The sequence below is a fragment of the Bubalus bubalis genome, chromosome 1, assembly GCF_019923935.1.
Source record: "Bubalus bubalis isolate 160015118507 breed Murrah chromosome 1, NDDB_SH_1, whole genome shotgun sequence".
Classification (NCBI taxonomy): domain Eukaryota; kingdom Metazoa; phylum Chordata; class Mammalia; order Artiodactyla; family Bovidae; genus Bubalus; species Bubalus bubalis.
The window spans coordinates 3,621,068-3,639,330 of NC_059157.1; the positions used below are offsets into that span (position 1 = coordinate 3,621,068).

The following is an 18,263-nucleotide window of genomic DNA, read 5'->3' on the forward strand; positions in this document are numbered from 1 at the left end:
TTGTGATGTTCTCCATGGTTATGGAGCCGTCCCATCTCTGGATCTCCTGGGTTTAGTCGGCACGTGAAGGCTGATTTTGTTAGCATGTCTGCGTGTCGTGTCTGCGTGGCGTGCCGGTCCCTCCTCTGGCCTCTTCCTCTTGCCTCCCCATCCTCATTTAGAAAGTGCACCTGTGTGTCCAGCCGTTAGGTCCTCACTGAACAAGTGGAGGCCAGTGGTCACACCATTGTATATGAAATAAGTGGTCAGTGACCTCTTTTTTAAAAATGAAGCATCTTAGATCTTTTCTTCTCTGAAATTACAGCAATGTAATTTTGCCTATTTAGGAAACAGTGAGTTTTGAAATACTAAGTGTGGGGTTGGGCTCTAGGCCTTGACTTCTAGCTGTATTTGGATGGATCACAACCCTCTTAAAGTCCCATTTCCTTATCTAAGAGATGGTAATTATATGTCAGCCATAACTAAGTAACAGGCCTGAGAGTCAAGTGCACATGTGTGACTTTGCTTGGCAATCGTAAAACCAGTGTAAGACGATAGTAGTGTTACAAAGTACACTCTCAAACCTGTGCAACAGGCAAGTGTCCAGTCTCAGTACTTTTTAGTAATTTTAGTTATGCACCATTGCCATAATCCAGTGTTAAATCGTCCCCATCACCCCCAAAAGCATCCCTTGTGCCTGTTGGCAAACAGCCCCTGCCCCAGCCCCAGCCGCTCAGCTACTTTATGTTTCTATAGATTGTGCACCAGGGTTTTGAACCAGCTTGTAACAGATGAACTTTTTGCTTAGGCTACTTCTTTTACGAAAAGTTGACTGCTGTTTAAATTAGGCCGCTCTGAGCCTTTGTGTCACAAGGGGAGCAGCAGTAGAGAAAGTGCTAGCTAATATCAGTAGATTCTATGGTGTCGGAGAGTATTTTCCTGTTGGGGTTTCCACTGACTGATACGCTACCTTGGAAGTTTCTTTCCCACCTCTCATAATCGAAGATTTCTTCTGTTTTGTGCATATTAGGTTTGTCCGATGAGTAAGTCTCCGTACGTAGATCCTCATAAATCGGGGCATGAAATCTGGGAAGAATTTTCCATGAGCTTCACCCCAGCAGTGAAGGAAGTGGTGGAGTTTGCAAAGCGCATTCCTGGGTTCAGAGATCTCTCGCAGCATGACCAGGTCAACCTTTTAAAGGCTGGGACTTTTGAGGTAGGTTTTTATTTATCTTGAATGTTGTTGATACAGGGCAGGGTAGTATTTTATTTTCATTCTTTTCTCAACAAGTGTTTGTAGTCCAGAGGCTGAAACTACCAACAAAAGCATGACCATCCCAGGATCTTGGGGAGAGACAAGGTAAACCCTGCGTGACTCAAGGCTTGAAACGCAAACGTGCTGGCTTCACAGCACAGAAACTCCAAGTCCTGGAACCGCCTCTAGGTGTGAACCTGGCAGGTTCTCCGGAGTTAGACTCCTACCAAAAGCCTAGCCCAGCATTTCCTGGGTTCAGTACCAGACCAAAGGGCAAACAGATCGTGGTTTTGTCTCTTAAGAGATGGTGAAATATTTGGTCCATGTAGCAGATGTTTCATATGTACTACCACAATCCTTTTGGCCTCGTCAGAATCCTTGGCTGCTCTTTTGACTCCAGCTTCTCTTTCTGGGATGCTGTCTCCTGGGCCTGGGGCAGCTCTTATTGCCAACTTGAATAGGACCCAGACAGAGCCTCTCCCTGTGCTTGGCTAGGTGCCTCTCATCTGTTGGCCTGGGGCTTCCCTGCCACAGCTGAGGTGGGCAAGGGCGCAGAACTGGCCTGGAGCTCACGTGGGCATTGTCCTGAAGTCCACAGGAGGGTGGGAGCTGATGTTGGGCAGCCCCAGCCTTTGATCAGCAGAAGAAGTGGGGGGAGCTTCATGTCCCTGGATGGCCCCACATGGCCCAGATGTCAGTTGTGCTTGATGTCAGGTGGTGTCCAGCTTGGTGACACGTCCTCTGCTACTGACTTTCCTTTCATCGCATTTCCTTCTTCCTCACGCCTGTTTTCACACATGCACCCCTCACAAAACCCCTTGCCTTTGGCTCTGTTCTCTGGGCCACTTGGACTAGAATAGAGAAGAAGATGTTTTCACAAATAAAATAGCTGTGATATAATTCCAAAGAAACACCTATAGGTTAGAATTTTCAGTTTAAAGGAAAATATTAGACTTAAGGGACTTTGGCTGTGTTGGGCCTTTGTCGAAGCTCGTGGGTTCCTCTAGTCGGGACATGTCGGATCATAGTTCCCTGACCAGGCATCAAACCCATGTCCCCTGCATTGGAAGGCAGACTCTTGATCAGTGGACCTCCAGATTTAAAGTCAGAAGGGGATGTCAGAAATCAAGTTCAGTTCACCCAGTTACGAGGTTATGTAACTATAGCCCAGAGAGGTAAGAGACTTCTTTCCTGGGTTACCAGTATATTTATGACAGTCAGGACTAGAACACAGATCTCAGAGTCCAGGACGTGTGTTCTGTTCCCCTTGTGATCTGTCTGGAGACAGCTGGCTGCAGAGCTAGCACTGCCTTCTTAGAAGGCTCCCTCTCTCGGGCTGTCTTCTTAGAAGGCTCCCTCTCTCGGGCTGTCTTCTTAGAAGGCTCCCTCTCTCTCGGGCTGCCTTGGGTGAAGCAAGTCTTTGCTTGGGAGCTCTGCAAAGGGCAGGTGTTAGTTCAGCGTTCTTCTGGTCACGTGAGAAATACAGGACATAGTCGTTAGCATTGACTAGGGTGGAATGAGTCCACAGTGACTCTTGGCTTGGATTTCCATCATAACTTGATATCTAGAACACCTGCTGTAACAGTTTGTGTCTCTTTGGGTTACCATTTCTTGAAATAGACTAGAGCTCATCTTTGATGTCTGCATTTGGTGTTTGGATGTTTCCAGGTGTTGTTGCATTGAAATACTGCTCTTTTTATTTCGGGCTTACAGACCGTGTGATGTACTTGATAGCTTAATAGACTTTCTTTAATACCCTTGCCCAAGGCCCAGTTTCAGACTTCTTAGCGTTATCCCCTGCTTTAATTTGGGGTTTTCTGGCCTGCTTTAATTTTGAATCTGCATTTCAGAATCTTTGTTAATAGCGTCAGAGCACCATAGGCGTTGACTATTTTGTCACTGGTGACTAGAATTTTTTTTTTATGCTCTTTCTAGAGTATTGCTTTGATGGAGAATTTGCCTTAAGCAAATGGTTCTGGGTAAAAATAAACTCAGTTTTTCTTCTACAGCTTTTTAAAATACGTAGGTTATCTCTTAACTGACTTGAATACTGAGTTATTTTCTCATATTATGATTGAACTTCCCCATATACATTTAAGTCTTTTTCTTTTTCCAGGTTTTAATGGTACGGTTTGCGTCATTGTTTGATGCAAAGGAACGTACTGTCACCTTTTTAAGTGGAAAGAAGTATAGTGTGGATGATTTACACTCAATGGGAGCCGGGGATCTGCTGAACTCCATGTTTGAATTCAGTGAGAAGCTAAACGCCCTCCAGCTGAGTGATGAAGAGATGAGTCTGTTCACAGCGGTTGTCCTGGTCTCTGCAGGTAAGGAAGCCGGTTCACAGTCGTGCCACCTGGAATGCAGTGAGCAGCCTGGGGACAAGGCTGCAGTTGCCTAGGTTCTGCCGGTCGTGTAGAGGGACCAAGGCCTTAGGGAAGATGCTGAACTAGGGGTCTATTATGTTTGCATGATGAATTTTTTTTGCCATGACAGTAAAAGTCAAAAGTGCTGTATAGCGATAAACGGATGTTGAGATCTGGGCCTCATGTCTACCTCTCTTAATCTTTAGCTTTTGTTCATATTTTTTTTTACAAGTCTTAATATCTCATGGATTTATTTTTTGCAAGATTGTATATCACCAGGTAGGTGGTGGTAATCCAAATCTAAGTTTTAATTAAAAATACCATGTGGGTTACTTGAAAGTGTTGTAAGTATCAAGATGTATGATATTACTCTTTTGTTACAAAAATCAGAATTATGAGTTGTAGGCTGTCACTCAGCTTTGCTCCTGAGTTCTCTGTGTGGCTCGGTAAGTACCCGTCTCTCTCTGGGTCTCGGTTTCCTCCTCCTAGGAAGGGAAGCGATTGTGCGATTGTGCGTGGGAGCCTCAGGGCAGACGCGAGCCTCTGCCTGAGTGAGTGCTGCGGCTGCTGTGTCCCAGCGTTTCCTGATGCTCGTGAGGCACCGGCGGGGTTTCCCAGTTTCTCTGCCACCTGGTGTTACATTGCGGTTGTTTCTGACCCATGTATCTCAGCTCAGACAGTAAGAGAGGGATTACCCCCCAGTAAGAATTCAGGACTGAGACAGTGACTTCCTTGGGAACGTGTGAAAAAGTGCCAGCCATTTTTAGGTATCCCCGACTTTATTTTAAACCATTCGTGGAAAATTAGACAGTATTTTGATGTGACTGACTTTAAGTTCCCCATTGACTTCGTGCTGTGTAAAAGCCCTTGTGCTGAGCACAGGGAGGGCTGTGAAATGTGAGTATGGCCCCTGGTTACTGGCTGAGCTGTCAGTCAGTGACTCTTCACACCAGTAATCCCTGGAGAGGGTGAGTTCTTTGTGTATCTCGAAGGGCCCGTAGCACGTCGGTGGTTAGGCCATCTGCGAGCATTGTTGGGCCACCTTTTCTGACCCCCTCTACCTGCAGTTACGGGATAATATGATGGACCGTGTCAGGGAGGGAGGCCTGGTTTCTCAGTAGCTTTTCAATGCCTCTGGCTCATGTGTGTGTTCAATCGCTCGTCGTGTCGGACTCTTGCAACCCTGTGGACTCCTGTGTCCATGGGATTCTCCAGGCAGGAATACCGGAGTGGGTTGCCATTTCCTCCTCCAGGGGATCTTCCTGACCTGGGGATCAAACCTTTGTCTCTTGCATCTCCTGCATCAGCAGGTGGGTTCTTTACCACTAGCGCCACCTGGGAAGCCTCTTGCACATAAGCCACTGTTTTGCAGAGTCTCTTGATAAGTAATTAGTAATAGTTTGAGTTGGCTTCAGGTTAGTAAATCTATAATCGTGAAACTGCAGGTGCTCCATACTGGTTAACTTCTTTATCTAGTGAATGGGCCTGGAGCGCGAGGCCCTCAGGGTTACAGACGAGGTTGAAGACACAGGCTGTAGGTTCCATTTGGAGAGACAGAACCAACGCAGAAAGCTTTATGTTCTAACCGGTGAGGCTCTGCCTGCGGTAGATGGGCGTCTTGGGAATGAAGAAGGCTTTGTGGGCAGGATGGTGGTGGAGCGGGACCGTGCGGGTAGAGTGTTAGGTCTCCCCAGTGGAAGGTGAGGACGGCCCGAGGGGCGGGAGGCGGGAGACGGGGAGCCCCGGGCTGAGTGACCGCTGTGAGCCCCAGCAGAGTGGCTGTGTGACTCCACGGTGGGGGGCCCCTGGGCGTGAGTGCTGAGCCACTGTGACGTGGGTCCTGTGTTTACCCCGGGGCGCCGGAGCGGCGCGCCGTCAGCTGGAGGGTCGGCTTCACAGGCTGTGCAGGTGACTTGAGGGATGAGGAGGTGGCCGTGGCAGAGGAGGCGGGGAGGAGGGGCTGCACTCCCGGGGCAGGTCAGGGGTAGACGGTGGCCCCCTGGCTCCCGGGGCAGGTCAGGGGGGACGCGGCCGGTGGGGGGCGCTCCCGGGGCAGGTCAGGGGAGAGGTGGTGGCCCCCCGCTCCTGGGGCAGGTCAGGGGGGACGCGGCCAGGGCGGGGCGCTCCCGGGGCAATTCAGGGGGAGACAGTGGCCCCCGCTCCTGGGGCAGGTCAGGGGGGACACGGCTGGGCGCGGGGGGCGCTCCTGGGGCAGGTCAGGGGGGAGACGGTGGCCCCCCACTCCCAGGGCAGGTCAGGGGGAGACAGTGGCCCCCCCCGCTCCCAGGGCAGGTCAGGGGGGACGCGGCCGGTCGGGGGCGCTCCCGAGGCAGGTCGGGGGGAGATGGTCTGCTTGCCAGGCACCGTGCTCCTTCGTAGTTTCCACCAGGAATGTGATTTCTCTGTTGTTTCAGATTTTAACTTGGAGAAAGCCTTGTTTTGTCTTCTGATCATAAGAATAATACAGATTCTTTGAGAAATTAGACAGTGTCAATAGTAAGATGAAAATAAGGGGTGATAATATCACCACCAAAAAAGAGCACCATTAACGTTAGGGATCTCTCTCTAGCCCTTTACCCACCAACCCATTTGTCCCTTTGCCTGCTTGTGGATAATAGTACTGAAGGAGAAAGACCAATTGTAAAAGAAGATAGGCCTTCTTATTTTTGTTGTTTATACATGAGGATATACAAGCAACACAGAAATACCTGCATCGTAAAATGATACATTGTAATACTTGATGATAATGTTCATATCAAATTTAAATCTTTGTCTCTTAAAAAAGGACTATTGTTATTTTTAAAGCAGGAAAATAAAATCCAGTAATGGTGGAAGGGTATAAAATGGAAAGCCTCTTTATTCTCTTGCTAGCCTATTCTTCAGGCTTATTCTGATGATTGCTGATCCAACTCGAAATACTATCCTTATGCCTTTTTATTTAGTAGATGTAACGGATCAATGATAGCTCAGCTGGTAAAGAATCCGCCTGCAATGCAGGAGACCCTGGTTTGATTCCTGGGTTGGGAAGATCCCCCGGAGAAGGGAAAGACAACCCGCTCCAATATTCTGTATAGTCCATTGGGTTGCAAAGAGTCAGATATGACTGAGCGACTTTGACTTTTCAGCTGATAAATGAAAGCACCCTCTCATTTTTCCCTCTCAGTTTTTATGTTTGTTTTCTCCCCCCGGTTACTTTAGTTATTTAATGACTGTGATATGCCCCCACTCTGCTCCTTCGCTTGTTCGTGACCCTCAGGAGTTCGGCTCATGCATCCTCACGTCCAGGGAGGCTCATCCCACTTTTTCTGCAGCCTGACTTCTTTGGTCCTAGCGTTTCTTCTGTGTTGTCAAGAATGAAAACGTTTACATCCTGTTCTAGAGATGTGACTGTCTTCCGTGCTTTATCAGTTGATTCTAAAAACTGAACAGGAAAGCATCCGTATTTAAGTGTTACGATTACGGGAATAGTGCTCATAGTGTTCCCTCAGTGGGGCTGAAAGGGTAACAAGGCAACTTAGACTCACTCTCCCCCAAACCTGTGCTTCCTGACAGAACGTTCAGGTGTCAGGTAAGAGATGGATTGTCTTTCTGTATTTTCTGCTAACCGCTTAGAATTAAGCAACATTACGGTTTGCTTTATATTCAAAATAGCTTTTGTTTTTCTTGGAATCTACCCTTGCCTTCTGGTTTTTGCTTTGTTTTGGTTGTTGTCAGATGATGTGCTGGTTAATGGTCTCGTTATGTAATTTTGTCTTCACAACAGACCCTGCATGTGAGCTAGGACATGCTGTCCTCAGTTACACAGGCGAGGAGGTTGAGGAACGGCAGGGGTGGGGGCTTAAATAATTTGTTTGAGGTCACATTTTTAATAATGGGCTGATCAGGCATTTGCACCACTACCAGTCTAGCTTTAGAAGCCTTCCCCCTGTGCTGCTTGAACAGCTCTAGCTGTTCAGAGAGAAGTCTCAAACTTACTTGCCTGAGTGATGGGGAGGATCTTGATACCGTGAGGAGAAGAGCAGTTGCACCCGGAAGGTTAGTTCTTTTTCAGGCTGTGTGGAAGGGCAGAATCCCTTCCAGGTGGAGGTCAGACTGGCCTGCGGGTGTCAGGCTGGGCTCGTCGGGGTGCGGGTGTCAGTTGTCCCCATGGGGGGCTGGTGGAGGGGATTTCACATCCGTCTATAGACGGACAGTCAGGGAGTTCTGGTGAAATGGTGAAGGTCGCGGAAAGCCGCGTCGCGACCAGCAGTACAGCCCGTGGTGCGCCGTTGGGAAGATGAGTTTCCGTTTCAGTCTGTGCCTCTAGTGTTGCAGTTGCTAGAGGATTGTTTATGATCAGCTGGGTTTGTAGTTAGGTCTTCTGGCCTCGAAATCATGAAACTGTGGTTTTTTATGATTAACATTCTTAGGTACAGTGAAGGGAGTTGAATAGAGAGGCATAGGCCACTGAAAGTCAAGATAATCACTGGAGGATCAACCACGTATAAAACCAACTCAAATGTCCTTTTCCACGTACTGTTTGGTACTGGTACTACTGCCATCTAGACTGTTTTGTTTTGGGGGATCATTCTCATTTTTTCCCAGTTGTTGTAAATTACAGATGACGTAGTGTAAAGCAGCTCCTTTCTTCTGTCAGAATATCAGCTCTCTAAACACGAGGACTTGCAGCTTGTCATGGTCACTGTGTATTCCGTAGCACCACACAGGTGACCTGCAGAAGGCAGTGGCAGCCACTCCAGTATTCTTGCCTGGAAAATCCCCATGGACAGAGGAGCCTGGCAGGCTCCCGTCTGTGGGTCGCAAGAGTTGGACACGACTGAGCAACTATGCACACACATACCGGTAACCACACTCATTCAAGTGTTTGGTGAATGAATTAATGAATTGCAAGACTGTTAAAGAAAACAATTGCTGGAACATTAAAGGCAAGGGAGGGTCTTGGAAGCATTGTTACAAAGCTTTAAGTAGTTTTCCAGAGATGATCTTGTGATTGTATGGCCAAAGTCTGGTGTCGAGAGGAGATCTTTTGTCCATCTTACAGTTTCGTGTGAAAAGTTGATTTCCCTCCCTGACACCCCCAACCTTACAACCTCCCTTACAACCTCCCTTACAACCCCCTCTTCTCGGAGCCATTGAATATTTCTTGTGTACAACTGTCTCCTGTTGTAAAGGGAAGAAATAGCCCTTGCTGATGAAAAAAGTCCATGGTTTGGTTCTTTTAAAGGTAGTTTCCTTTATTACTGATTTATATTAAATCACTAACTTATTAACATTTTTGTATGATGAATTTAGTAAACACAGTATGCTAAATGAAAGTAAAATACAACTATTAATAGGGAGTTGGTGATGGACGGGGAGGCCTGGCGTGCTGCAGTCCATGGGGTCGCAAAGAGTCAGACACGACTGAGCGACTGAACTGAACTGAACAGATAATAAAGTTGCGTGCTATGTTAGATAACTACTACTGCATAACAAGTTACCCAGAGATTCCCGGGCTTAAAAACGCGTCCATTTTTTCTCTCTCAGCTTCTGAGGGTTGGGCTATGGGTGCCTCGGCTCAGGGTTTCTGAGGAGGTTGTGTTCAAGCTGTCAGCCGTCCATATGAAGGCTTCGCTCGGGCAAGATTGACCTCCAGGCTTATTCACGTGGTCGTTGGCAGGACTCGGTTCTTTGCGAGTTGTCCCACTGGATGTCTTGGTCGCTGGCTGCTGGAGACAGCCCTCAGCTCCTGAGCACTTGGGCCACATCTTAGGGCATCTCACATGGCATCTGGCTTTCCTCAGAGCGAGCAGTGAGACTGTCTGAGGTGGAAGCCGTGGTTTTTCCTGTGATGCTGCTTTCAGTCGTGAGTCTGGCCCACTCACGGGGAGAGGGGTCCACGCGTGGGTCCCGGGTGCCTGCCGCCCGTGGTAACAGGCAGATGTGGAATGTTCCATATGGGGTGAAAATACACTTCCAAACCACACAACTCATCTCGTTTTGCTCATTAGAAGCAGTTGAAATTAGGTGGTATCGTATTTAAAAAATCAGAACCTCTAGATTTTTGTGAGCAAAGATACCTAAGCGGTATAAAGAATTTTAATTTATCAGGTGTACTATGTGATACATACTTTATAATATGATTAATAGCTACAAACATTTGCCATTGGGCTTTAAAAAACCCTGTCAGGTATCTTTTGCCTTTGTTCCCATGTATAAAACTTTGGTTTGAGCTCATTAATGAGACTGACAAGTACGAGTTATGACTGTTATCCTTAGTAACACTGTCCTCTCCTCTCCCTCTGCTCCTCGCTCTCCGCAGATCGATCGGGGATAGAAAACGTCAACTCCGTGGAGGCTTTGCAGGAAACGCTCATCCGCGCGCTCAGGACCTTAATAATGAAAAACCACCCAAACGAGGCCTCTATTTTTACAAAACTTCTCCTAAAATTGCCAGATCTTCGCTCTTTAAACAACATGCACTCTGAGGAGCTCCTGGCCTTTAAAGTTCACCCCTAAGGCCTTCGCTGACTTAGACACGAACCGACCCAGGCTAACTGGACATGTTGTGCTGAAACGCTTATTTCTCTGTGCGCGCCGTCCGCGGAGGTGGAGACCTCGCGGCCGACGAGCCCGCAGGCCGTTCCGCAGCCGGCCCGGGATTTCCCCAGCCCTGGCTGGAGGCCGCGCGCCGTCCCGAGAGACCCGCCGCTGTGCAGCACTTAACTGGAGAAGCTACACTGAATTACACTCACACTGAATGTTAGACTTGCTCATCTGCCAAAACCAAAAACCATTTTGATCTCCCTGTGACATAAATGTAATGCGTAACCACAAGTATCTGAGGGCCTGAAGGTACCCTCTGCGGTGGAAGTTCTGTCAGACGGAAGCTTGACTTCAGCACGGGACTCTGCTCTGCCGGTTGAGGCCCCGCGAGTCAGGAGACCTCGGTGTGGGTGCCGCGTCGTCGTGGGCGTGCTCGGGCCTGGGAGGCTCCCTGCTTGTGGAAATGAGAGCTGACCCTTCCCCAGGCCCGCCCCACACGGCCTAACCACCGTCTGTAAAGCATCTTTACCTCTTGGGAGATAGGCACTATGTAAATACGGTAAAATTTTTGTTATAATTATTCATAATAATTATCTTTTTTTTTTTTTTAACTTTTACTCTTTTCTGAGAAATCATTTCAGTCCACACCAATCTGCTATTCAGGGTTCCTGCATAGGTGTGGGGTATCCTCTGGCACACACATATTCAAAGATTATGGGTACATTAAATACATAGTGGTGTACATAATATCCATGTGAATATAGTTATACATAAATATATCTCTTCACAATATTTTAAACTGTGAAGAACTTTATCATACAATAAACTTAAAACAAGAGGTGTCAAAAGACCCAGATTAGGTGCATTTTACATGTTGATAACATAACCATTGCTTTAAATGTTTAGAGAGTAGAGGCTGAATTTATGCTCTATTTTTGTTTATTTAAGCAACACTTAATGTGAAAGTGCAACAGGCAGTTGAGTCCAGATTTTCAAAAAATAAGTATTTTAGAGTTCATCTCTAGTAAAATTTTTGATTCAGGTACTGGTCATTTAAAAGTTCATTCAGATTCTTACCTTGTGCTAAAAAGATTTCATTGCTGCCCTTTAATACACATGCTGCAGCTTGATGATAAACATTTTGATTCTTTCTGGAGAACCAATGTTTAAGAAAACAGTTTCACATGTTGATGTGTGCCTGTGTGTGTGAATGTAGGTGTGCAAGTGTGTTCTGAAGCCACTTGTTTTGTGTTTTTTCCCCTAAATAACACTACAGGGATTTTGTCAAATTAGATTTCACCTATAATTTGAAAAATCATTTAGTGTGTGACCTGCAGGCTTAGGAATAGTCAAAGACATTTCATCCTTATTTCTGTTCTTGGGCTTTATTACATCTTACAATTACAATCTTAGAAGGTAAGATTGGCCTTTTTATGGCAGTTGGAGAAAATCACCAGAAAGTTGAGGATCTTATGTATGTTTTTCTGTTGCCCTGGAAGATAGTAGCTAATTGGATTTTTTGGCTGAAGATTGCCTTCTGTGTAATTTTTAGATTATATAAAATTACAAAAATGAAAAGGTCCCCTTTACTATCTCAGCCTGTTACTTTTAATGACATGTGAGCAGAATGCCTTATTTTGTAACCTTGTTTAACTTGTTGCTACTAGGACTTGAATTTCTGTGGCACTAGTTAAGTAAGTTAAAAAAGAATTAAACCCTCTCTTTATTAAAGAGGAAAGGTGATGGTGATGTCTGTAGTACAATGTAAACCATAATTGTGATTTACCTTAAATAGGTATGACTTTTATGGGATATACAGTATAGTTTTTGTGAATTCTTTACATGATAGCATTATCTTTTTATAATTTTTTTCCGAAGATAAATGCATAGTTTTCTTCTATGGGAAATAGAAACAGCTTTTTGACGTAATACTGAGAACCTCAAAGATCATGTTGTTTCTTAATTTTTGCCTTTTGCATAAGCCTCTTTATAACATATATCTTTAAAGCAGTTACTAAGTCTTTAGGAATGTGTAACCAGAACTATGTTAGTATTGCTTATAAAACTTTAGTTAGGTTCAATATATACATGTATACATCTATATATAGGTATAGAGATTTGCATTTTGTCTTGTAAAATTTTATTTGAACAAATTCTTCCTGTAGGTAATGGGAAACAAATTTAATAGTTCATATGCCACTCTTAGTGTTTCTATATCTGAAAATAGCCCACGATTGAAACTTGTAATTCTAAAGTTAAACCAGCAGCCTACTACAAGCACATTCTTTGATTGAGTCATTGGTTATAAACTTACTATTGATAAAAGCGGAGAAGACAGCCAGTTTGGGGAACTTCTGAGTTGGTGGGACACTGTCGATTAACAATGTACTGTATGAATTAAGTGATGCTTTAACTCTGATTTTACATTTTAAAGTTAAGACATGGGCATTATGTCAGCAAACTTAAGGGCATTATGTCAGCAAGCTAAAACATTTTTTTCTTGTGCTTTTAACGTATCTCTTTACATGATCTGAGAGACGATTCAAGCCTTTAGAGAGAAATAGCTGAGGAAAAGGGGAAACATCTTGGGATGAAGCTTTTCCTTATGGCGATGGTTTAATTGCAGATTCAAAAATCAGAAGGAAATTTCAGTGGATTAAGTGTATAGCTTCCATAAACACATTTCAAGAAATTACCATTGTAACTTGATAAGATACGATTTATTTTATGTAAACATCATTGCAAAGCAAGGAGTAGAAGCTCAGCTAGATTTATTACTGTGCACGAGAGTAAGTACCTATCTCAATTATTCTTTTTCTTTTCCAATATAAAGTTTGCTGAATGTACAAGAAGAGTTTATCACTTAGGGTATAGAATTTTTTAGGGGGTGGGGGGGGGCTCTGTCAGGCAATTACCTAGAAACAAAGATTGTCTTGGTTTGATCTGAAATGTAAAACTTGAGGCTATTCTTGAACTGACTTGGAAAAATAAAATGGCTGTTGTTTCAAAAAAATGATAGAACTATATTGTTGACAAGATATGAATTAAGTTTATTTTCTACAAACTGTTATTGATGAAGATATGGATAATACGTTCATGTTTCTGAAAAGTAATCTGTACATGGCGGGAGGGAATAATAAATATTGTTTCTAACCAGGTGTGGTATTTGGTATTTTCCTATCTTGAGTTTTTTGTAAGACCATCTATAATTACCTTACTGCATTCCCTTGAGCAGAGCAGGGTCTCTTTTATGTAGATCTCCAATTCAGCATGGGGTGGAGTGGGGGTGGGGTATAAATATGTAGGATTTTTTAAAAAAGGAGACTTCAGAGTTTGTTTAGAGATTCCAGAAAAGACTGTTAGTTTTCTATGATGCCAGCTGAATGGAGGTTTGCTTTGTGAGATGAGGTGGTCTTCCTGGTTAGGGAATGTGGAGAGGCAGGGTGGAGGACCTGGTGTAGACAGGGCTCGGCGGTGACCATGAACCGGGTCGGAAGCCTCCACACGACCACCGCCTCCTCTCGCCTTACAGGGTGTACAGCCGTGCGGGCCACTTAAACCAGCGTTTCCCGCAGTTGTTTCCAAGACCGGTGATACCCCTACCTTCCTGTGAATGTTAGTTGATGTCAGGTGGGAGACATGGGCTTCTTGATGAAATGAATGTGGAAACACTGGGTTAACCAAGGTGACCGAGAGGCCTTCACGGCATTCGTGTTCTCTGATGAGCAGATGTGCGTGTGTCCTTTAAGGAAGGGTTTAGGGGGATGCAGGTTTTTTCCCAAACGTTTTCCACCAGATAACCACCACCCTCTCCACCCCGTTTTTTTCTGTGCTGAGCTCTTCTAACACTCTTTGGAAAGTATGCTTTCAGGAGAAAAGTCCCTGGTAACCCACTTCAAGTTTTGATCAGGATGTTGATCATATTCTTTTGAGTATTGTACAAATTTATATCGTGTTTTGCCCCTTTTTTGCACAGGGTGAGAAACAATGAACTTGAAATAAACGTGTGGTTGATGGAAAGCAAAACAGATGGAAATCCTTGCAAGTTTTGGAAATAACTGCTGCTGAGTAACTGAGTAAAAACAGCCAGTTCATGGATCTGGTGTTAGTTTTAACACTCACTCATGCATTGGAGAAGGAAATGGCAACCCACTCCAGTGTTCTTGTCTGGAGAATCTCAGGGACGGGAGAGCCTGGTGGGCTGCCGTCTGTGGGGTCGCACAGAGTCGGACACGACTGAAGCTACATAGCAGCAGCAGCAGCAGGCCTATTAAAACTTTTTACATTTGCTTTTCTTAATTCTTAGTCTGGGGGCTGCCCTGGTGGCTCGGACAGTAAAGAGTCTGCCTGCAATGCGGGAGACCCGGGTTCAATCCCTGAGTCAGGAAGATCCCTGGAGAAGGAAGTGGCAACCCACTCCAGTATTCTTGCCTGGAGAATCCCATGGACAGAGGAGCCTGGCAGGATACAGTCCATGGGGTCGCAAAGAGTCAGACACGACTGAGTGACTTCACTTTCTTTCTTTCTAGAAGTTGAGGAACAACTATGGCCTGTGTTTTAGGAGCCTTGTCAGAGTTGCCCTTCACAGTGTGAAAGTTGCTGGCCTCGGGGTGATTTTTAGACACCAGAGTAGTAGGTTCACTTAAAACAACACTTTGAATTGAGTGTGTGTAGGCTCAATTGTAGGCTCAGTGGCACCCCACTCCAGTATTCTTGCCTGGAAAATCCCATGGACGGAGGAGCCTGGTGGGCTGCAATCCATGGGGTCGCTAAGAGTTGGGCATGACTGAGCGACTTCACTTTCACTTTTCACTTTCATGCATTGGAGAAGGAAATGGCAATCCACTCCAGTGTCCTTGCCTGGAGAATCCCAGGGACGGGGGAGCCTGGTGGGCTGCCGTCTCTGAGGTCGCACAGAGTTGGACACGACTGAAGCGACTCAGCAGCAGCAGCAGCAGCAGCAGGAGCCATGAGTGCAGGCTTGGAGGAAGCTCAGAGCCTCTCCAGAGCCCTTTATGTGGGGGCACATTCCCCAGAAGGTGATCGTGCTCTCAGGATGAGCATTGCCCCTGCGTTTTAACACAGATAACCAAAGAGAGTGAGCCCAATGTTAAAGACTCAGGCACAAACCCAGGATAATTGTGTTCTAAGTCGCTTGTCCTGACTCTGCGACCCCATGGACTGTAGCCCGCCAGGCTCCACTGTCCATGGGGTTCTCCAGGCAAGAATACTAGCGTGGGTTGCCTGCCCTCCTCCAGGGGATCTTCCTGACCCAGGGACTGAACCTGGGTTTCCTACGCTGCAGGCAAATTCTTCACTGCCTGAGCCACCAGCGAAGCTGGCACACAGAACTGAATATGACCTTCTACGGTGTCTGAGGTAAGCTGTTTTCTCATCTGTTGCTTCATTTTTCTCTGAACTCTTCTTATCCTTAACCTCAGCGGTTCCCCCCGCCCCATTACTTTGTTGCTTTGCTTGTACATTTTCGTCTGTTTTTCTCTCCTACAAAAGATATTTCATTTCCTGTGCAGATTCTACAGTTAAACACAAGTAGGGTAGTTTCCAATCTGGAAAGCACCCGCACTTGCGTTCTGTCTTGATCATTTTTCTGTGTCCCCCTCCGGCCCCCCGCCCCCCACCATCGCAGTGGCTGCTCTTTTTCAAAGCTATTTTGTCGGACAGGATTTTTGAGGAATAAAGTGATGGTTTACTTCTTCATTACTTACATTTACTGAACATCTGTGTCTCAGGATTTTTTATTTTTTAATGCAAAGTGAGGTTCCATGAAAATCCAGGGCGCCAATCTAGACAGTGTTGTAAAGGCGTATGCCTGTGGAGCAGGTGGTCCCCAGTCACAGCAGCCGAGTCCTGCAGGGGCTGCTCTTGCCATGCTGTGCGGGGCCCAGCTCGGGGGCTCCTGAGGTCTGGTGTAACCTGGTCAGGGATTTAGTGACCTGGTTGGTAGAAACAACCATTATTAAAAATTAAGTTATGTAAGTTTACAATTGAGTTATATTTGAAGGGGTAATACTTAAAGCTCATCTCTCCCTAATTATTTTAAATGTATTATTAATGCTTTATGTGTGTGTAAGTGCATGGTGGGAATCCTTTATGTCAGCGTGTTTCTGCACACCTTCCCATCTCCCTGCCAAGGGATTATCTATACCATGAAAATCTGCACATGCTCTGAATCAGGGCTTGATTTATTGTTTTGTTGATTTTATAGGCTTGAGAAAGTGATGGAGAAAATGTTAAGGATACAGATTAAACTTGTAAGTGTCTCACGTCTGTTGCTGTTAACCATTGCAAATAGCATAGAAAAATGAAGAAATAGTCCAGTAGTTGAAAAGTATTACCTGGTTCAGCAAAGCAATTTCTCACATCATTGATAAACAAGACAAGTTCTGATGTCATTTTTATTGTTTGTTTTATTGTATTGGAGGAGAGCATGGCAACCCACTCCACTATTCTTGCCTGGAGAGTCCCATGTACAGAGGCGCCTGGTGGGCTATAGTCTATGGGGTCACAAAGAGTTGGACCTGAGTGAAGTGGTGGAGCATGCACACAATTATTGTATTAATATATTTAAGATGTCAATCAGCATGCCAGAACTATGTCAGTTGCAACTTTGGCAAAAATAAAGGCATGCATTCTGTGAGAATTGTGTATATGGAGTTAACAGTAAAGAGGATCGTACACTTTATATACTGTGTGCTATATAGCCTTTCAGTAAGAACAGTAGATGCACACTCATATGTATGATACTCCTCCTCAGGGAGCCAGCTGTTAAACACTCCCAGCACACCACTATTACTTAACCCCAAGAGGTAATTCTGTTTTTCTAGATGAAGAAACCGAGGCTCAGAGTTTAAGTAACTCATTCACGTTTGCACAGCTACTGAGTGGAGAGTCGGATTGCAAAACCCAGATGTCTGGGCCTTGGAGTCTGCTCTCAGCTGTTCTGTGGGACAGAGAGGCCGGGGCCTGGGGTCCCCTCCTTGCAGAGTGGTTTTTAGTAAGTCTGCTTGGCTCTGTGCAGATGTGGGCTGTTGAGAGGGGCTAAAGGGGAAGCTCTTAGGCAAGGAGTCAACACCTAATAGTCTAATGTTATCCCCCCAACCCTTCAGTAAAACGTTCTCTCTTCGTGGTTGCGAGACTAAAGGAGAGGTAGTAAAATCTTTGCCAACAGTGAAACCTATTCAGACATGAGGTCACTGCCCGTAAGCAGAAGCAGGAGAGAGGGGTGGGCCCTAGGGGCGGAGGCCTGGGGGGCTCTCTCGGGGCTCAGCCGGGGGGTGGGTCTCTCACAAGCCCCAGGGGAGGAGGCCTGGGGGGCTCTCTCGGGGCTCAGTCCGGGGGCGGGTCTCTCAGAAGCCCTCGGACTGGATGGAGTGAGGAGAAGGGTGCTGAGCAGTAGCTCCTGGTTTAGGCCGCCTCAGCTGGAAACTGCGCTGTCAGGAAGGACTGACCCGGCGGGGACCTCCACCTTCGCACACAGCCGATTCAATAACTTCCCCAGGAGCATCTGAAGCAAGGGCCAGAGGATGACCAGGTCCGTGTCCTGTCACCTGCCCCTCAGGGAGGGGCCTCAGTCTTCCGGTTGGTGCTGGCCTTGCCCAGGGTGGACTTCGACCTCAGAGGCTGCGGCCGTCATCTTCTTGACGGTACAGGCAACTTCCGTGTCCCAAAAGGGAAGCATTTCGTGTCCCGAAAGGGAAGCATTCCGTGTCCTTTAGTTTCGAATGTTCTCAACGTTTACTGAGGTTGGAGGTTGGAGGACACCTTTCTCCTCACAGTTCGGCTCTTCGAGGAGTCGAGGCCGTTGACCCCTGTGCCCTCCAGCATCACTTCCAGGGCTGACCGTTGTGACGCCATGGTCTGGAAGCAACGCAGAAGAGCCGCGGGAGTGGCGACTGCTGGGGCGGCTGGACAGAGGCAGCCGCGGCAGGGTGACGCCGGGCTGACTGCGCCCTGCCGGCCGACCGGCCCCTGCCTTTCGCTCCAAGTCACCTCTCGGGGCTCGGGGACAGAAGTGTGCAGGGCCTGGGGGTGTGTCAAGGAGTTTCATTCCCCGGAGGTTCCAGTGAAGCCGGAGGAGGGCCCAGGGCGGGAGAGACGTCAGGAGCGCCCGGTGAAGG

General features: G+C 46.5%; 1 protein-coding gene across 2 annotated transcripts in view; it reads left to right on the forward strand.

Annotated features, from left to right (window-relative positions):
• Positions 1 to 13,281, forward strand: part of NR1D2 (nuclear receptor subfamily 1 group D member 2) — a 28,727-nt gene extending 15,446 nt beyond the window's left edge. For both annotated transcript variants that reach the window (XM_045161897.1, XM_045161903.1), the window contains exons 6-8: positions 1,010 to 1,195; positions 3,351 to 3,561; positions 9,902 to 13,281. In XM_045161897.1, coding sequence (XP_045017832.1) covers positions 1,010 to 1,195; positions 3,351 to 3,561; positions 9,902 to 10,098 — 594 coding nt within the window. In that variant the 3' untranslated portion in view covers positions 10,099 to 13,281. The remainder of the gene's footprint in view (positions 1 to 1,009; positions 1,196 to 3,350; positions 3,562 to 9,901) is intronic.
• The last annotated feature ends 4,982 nt before the right edge of the window (positions 13,282 to 18,263 follow it).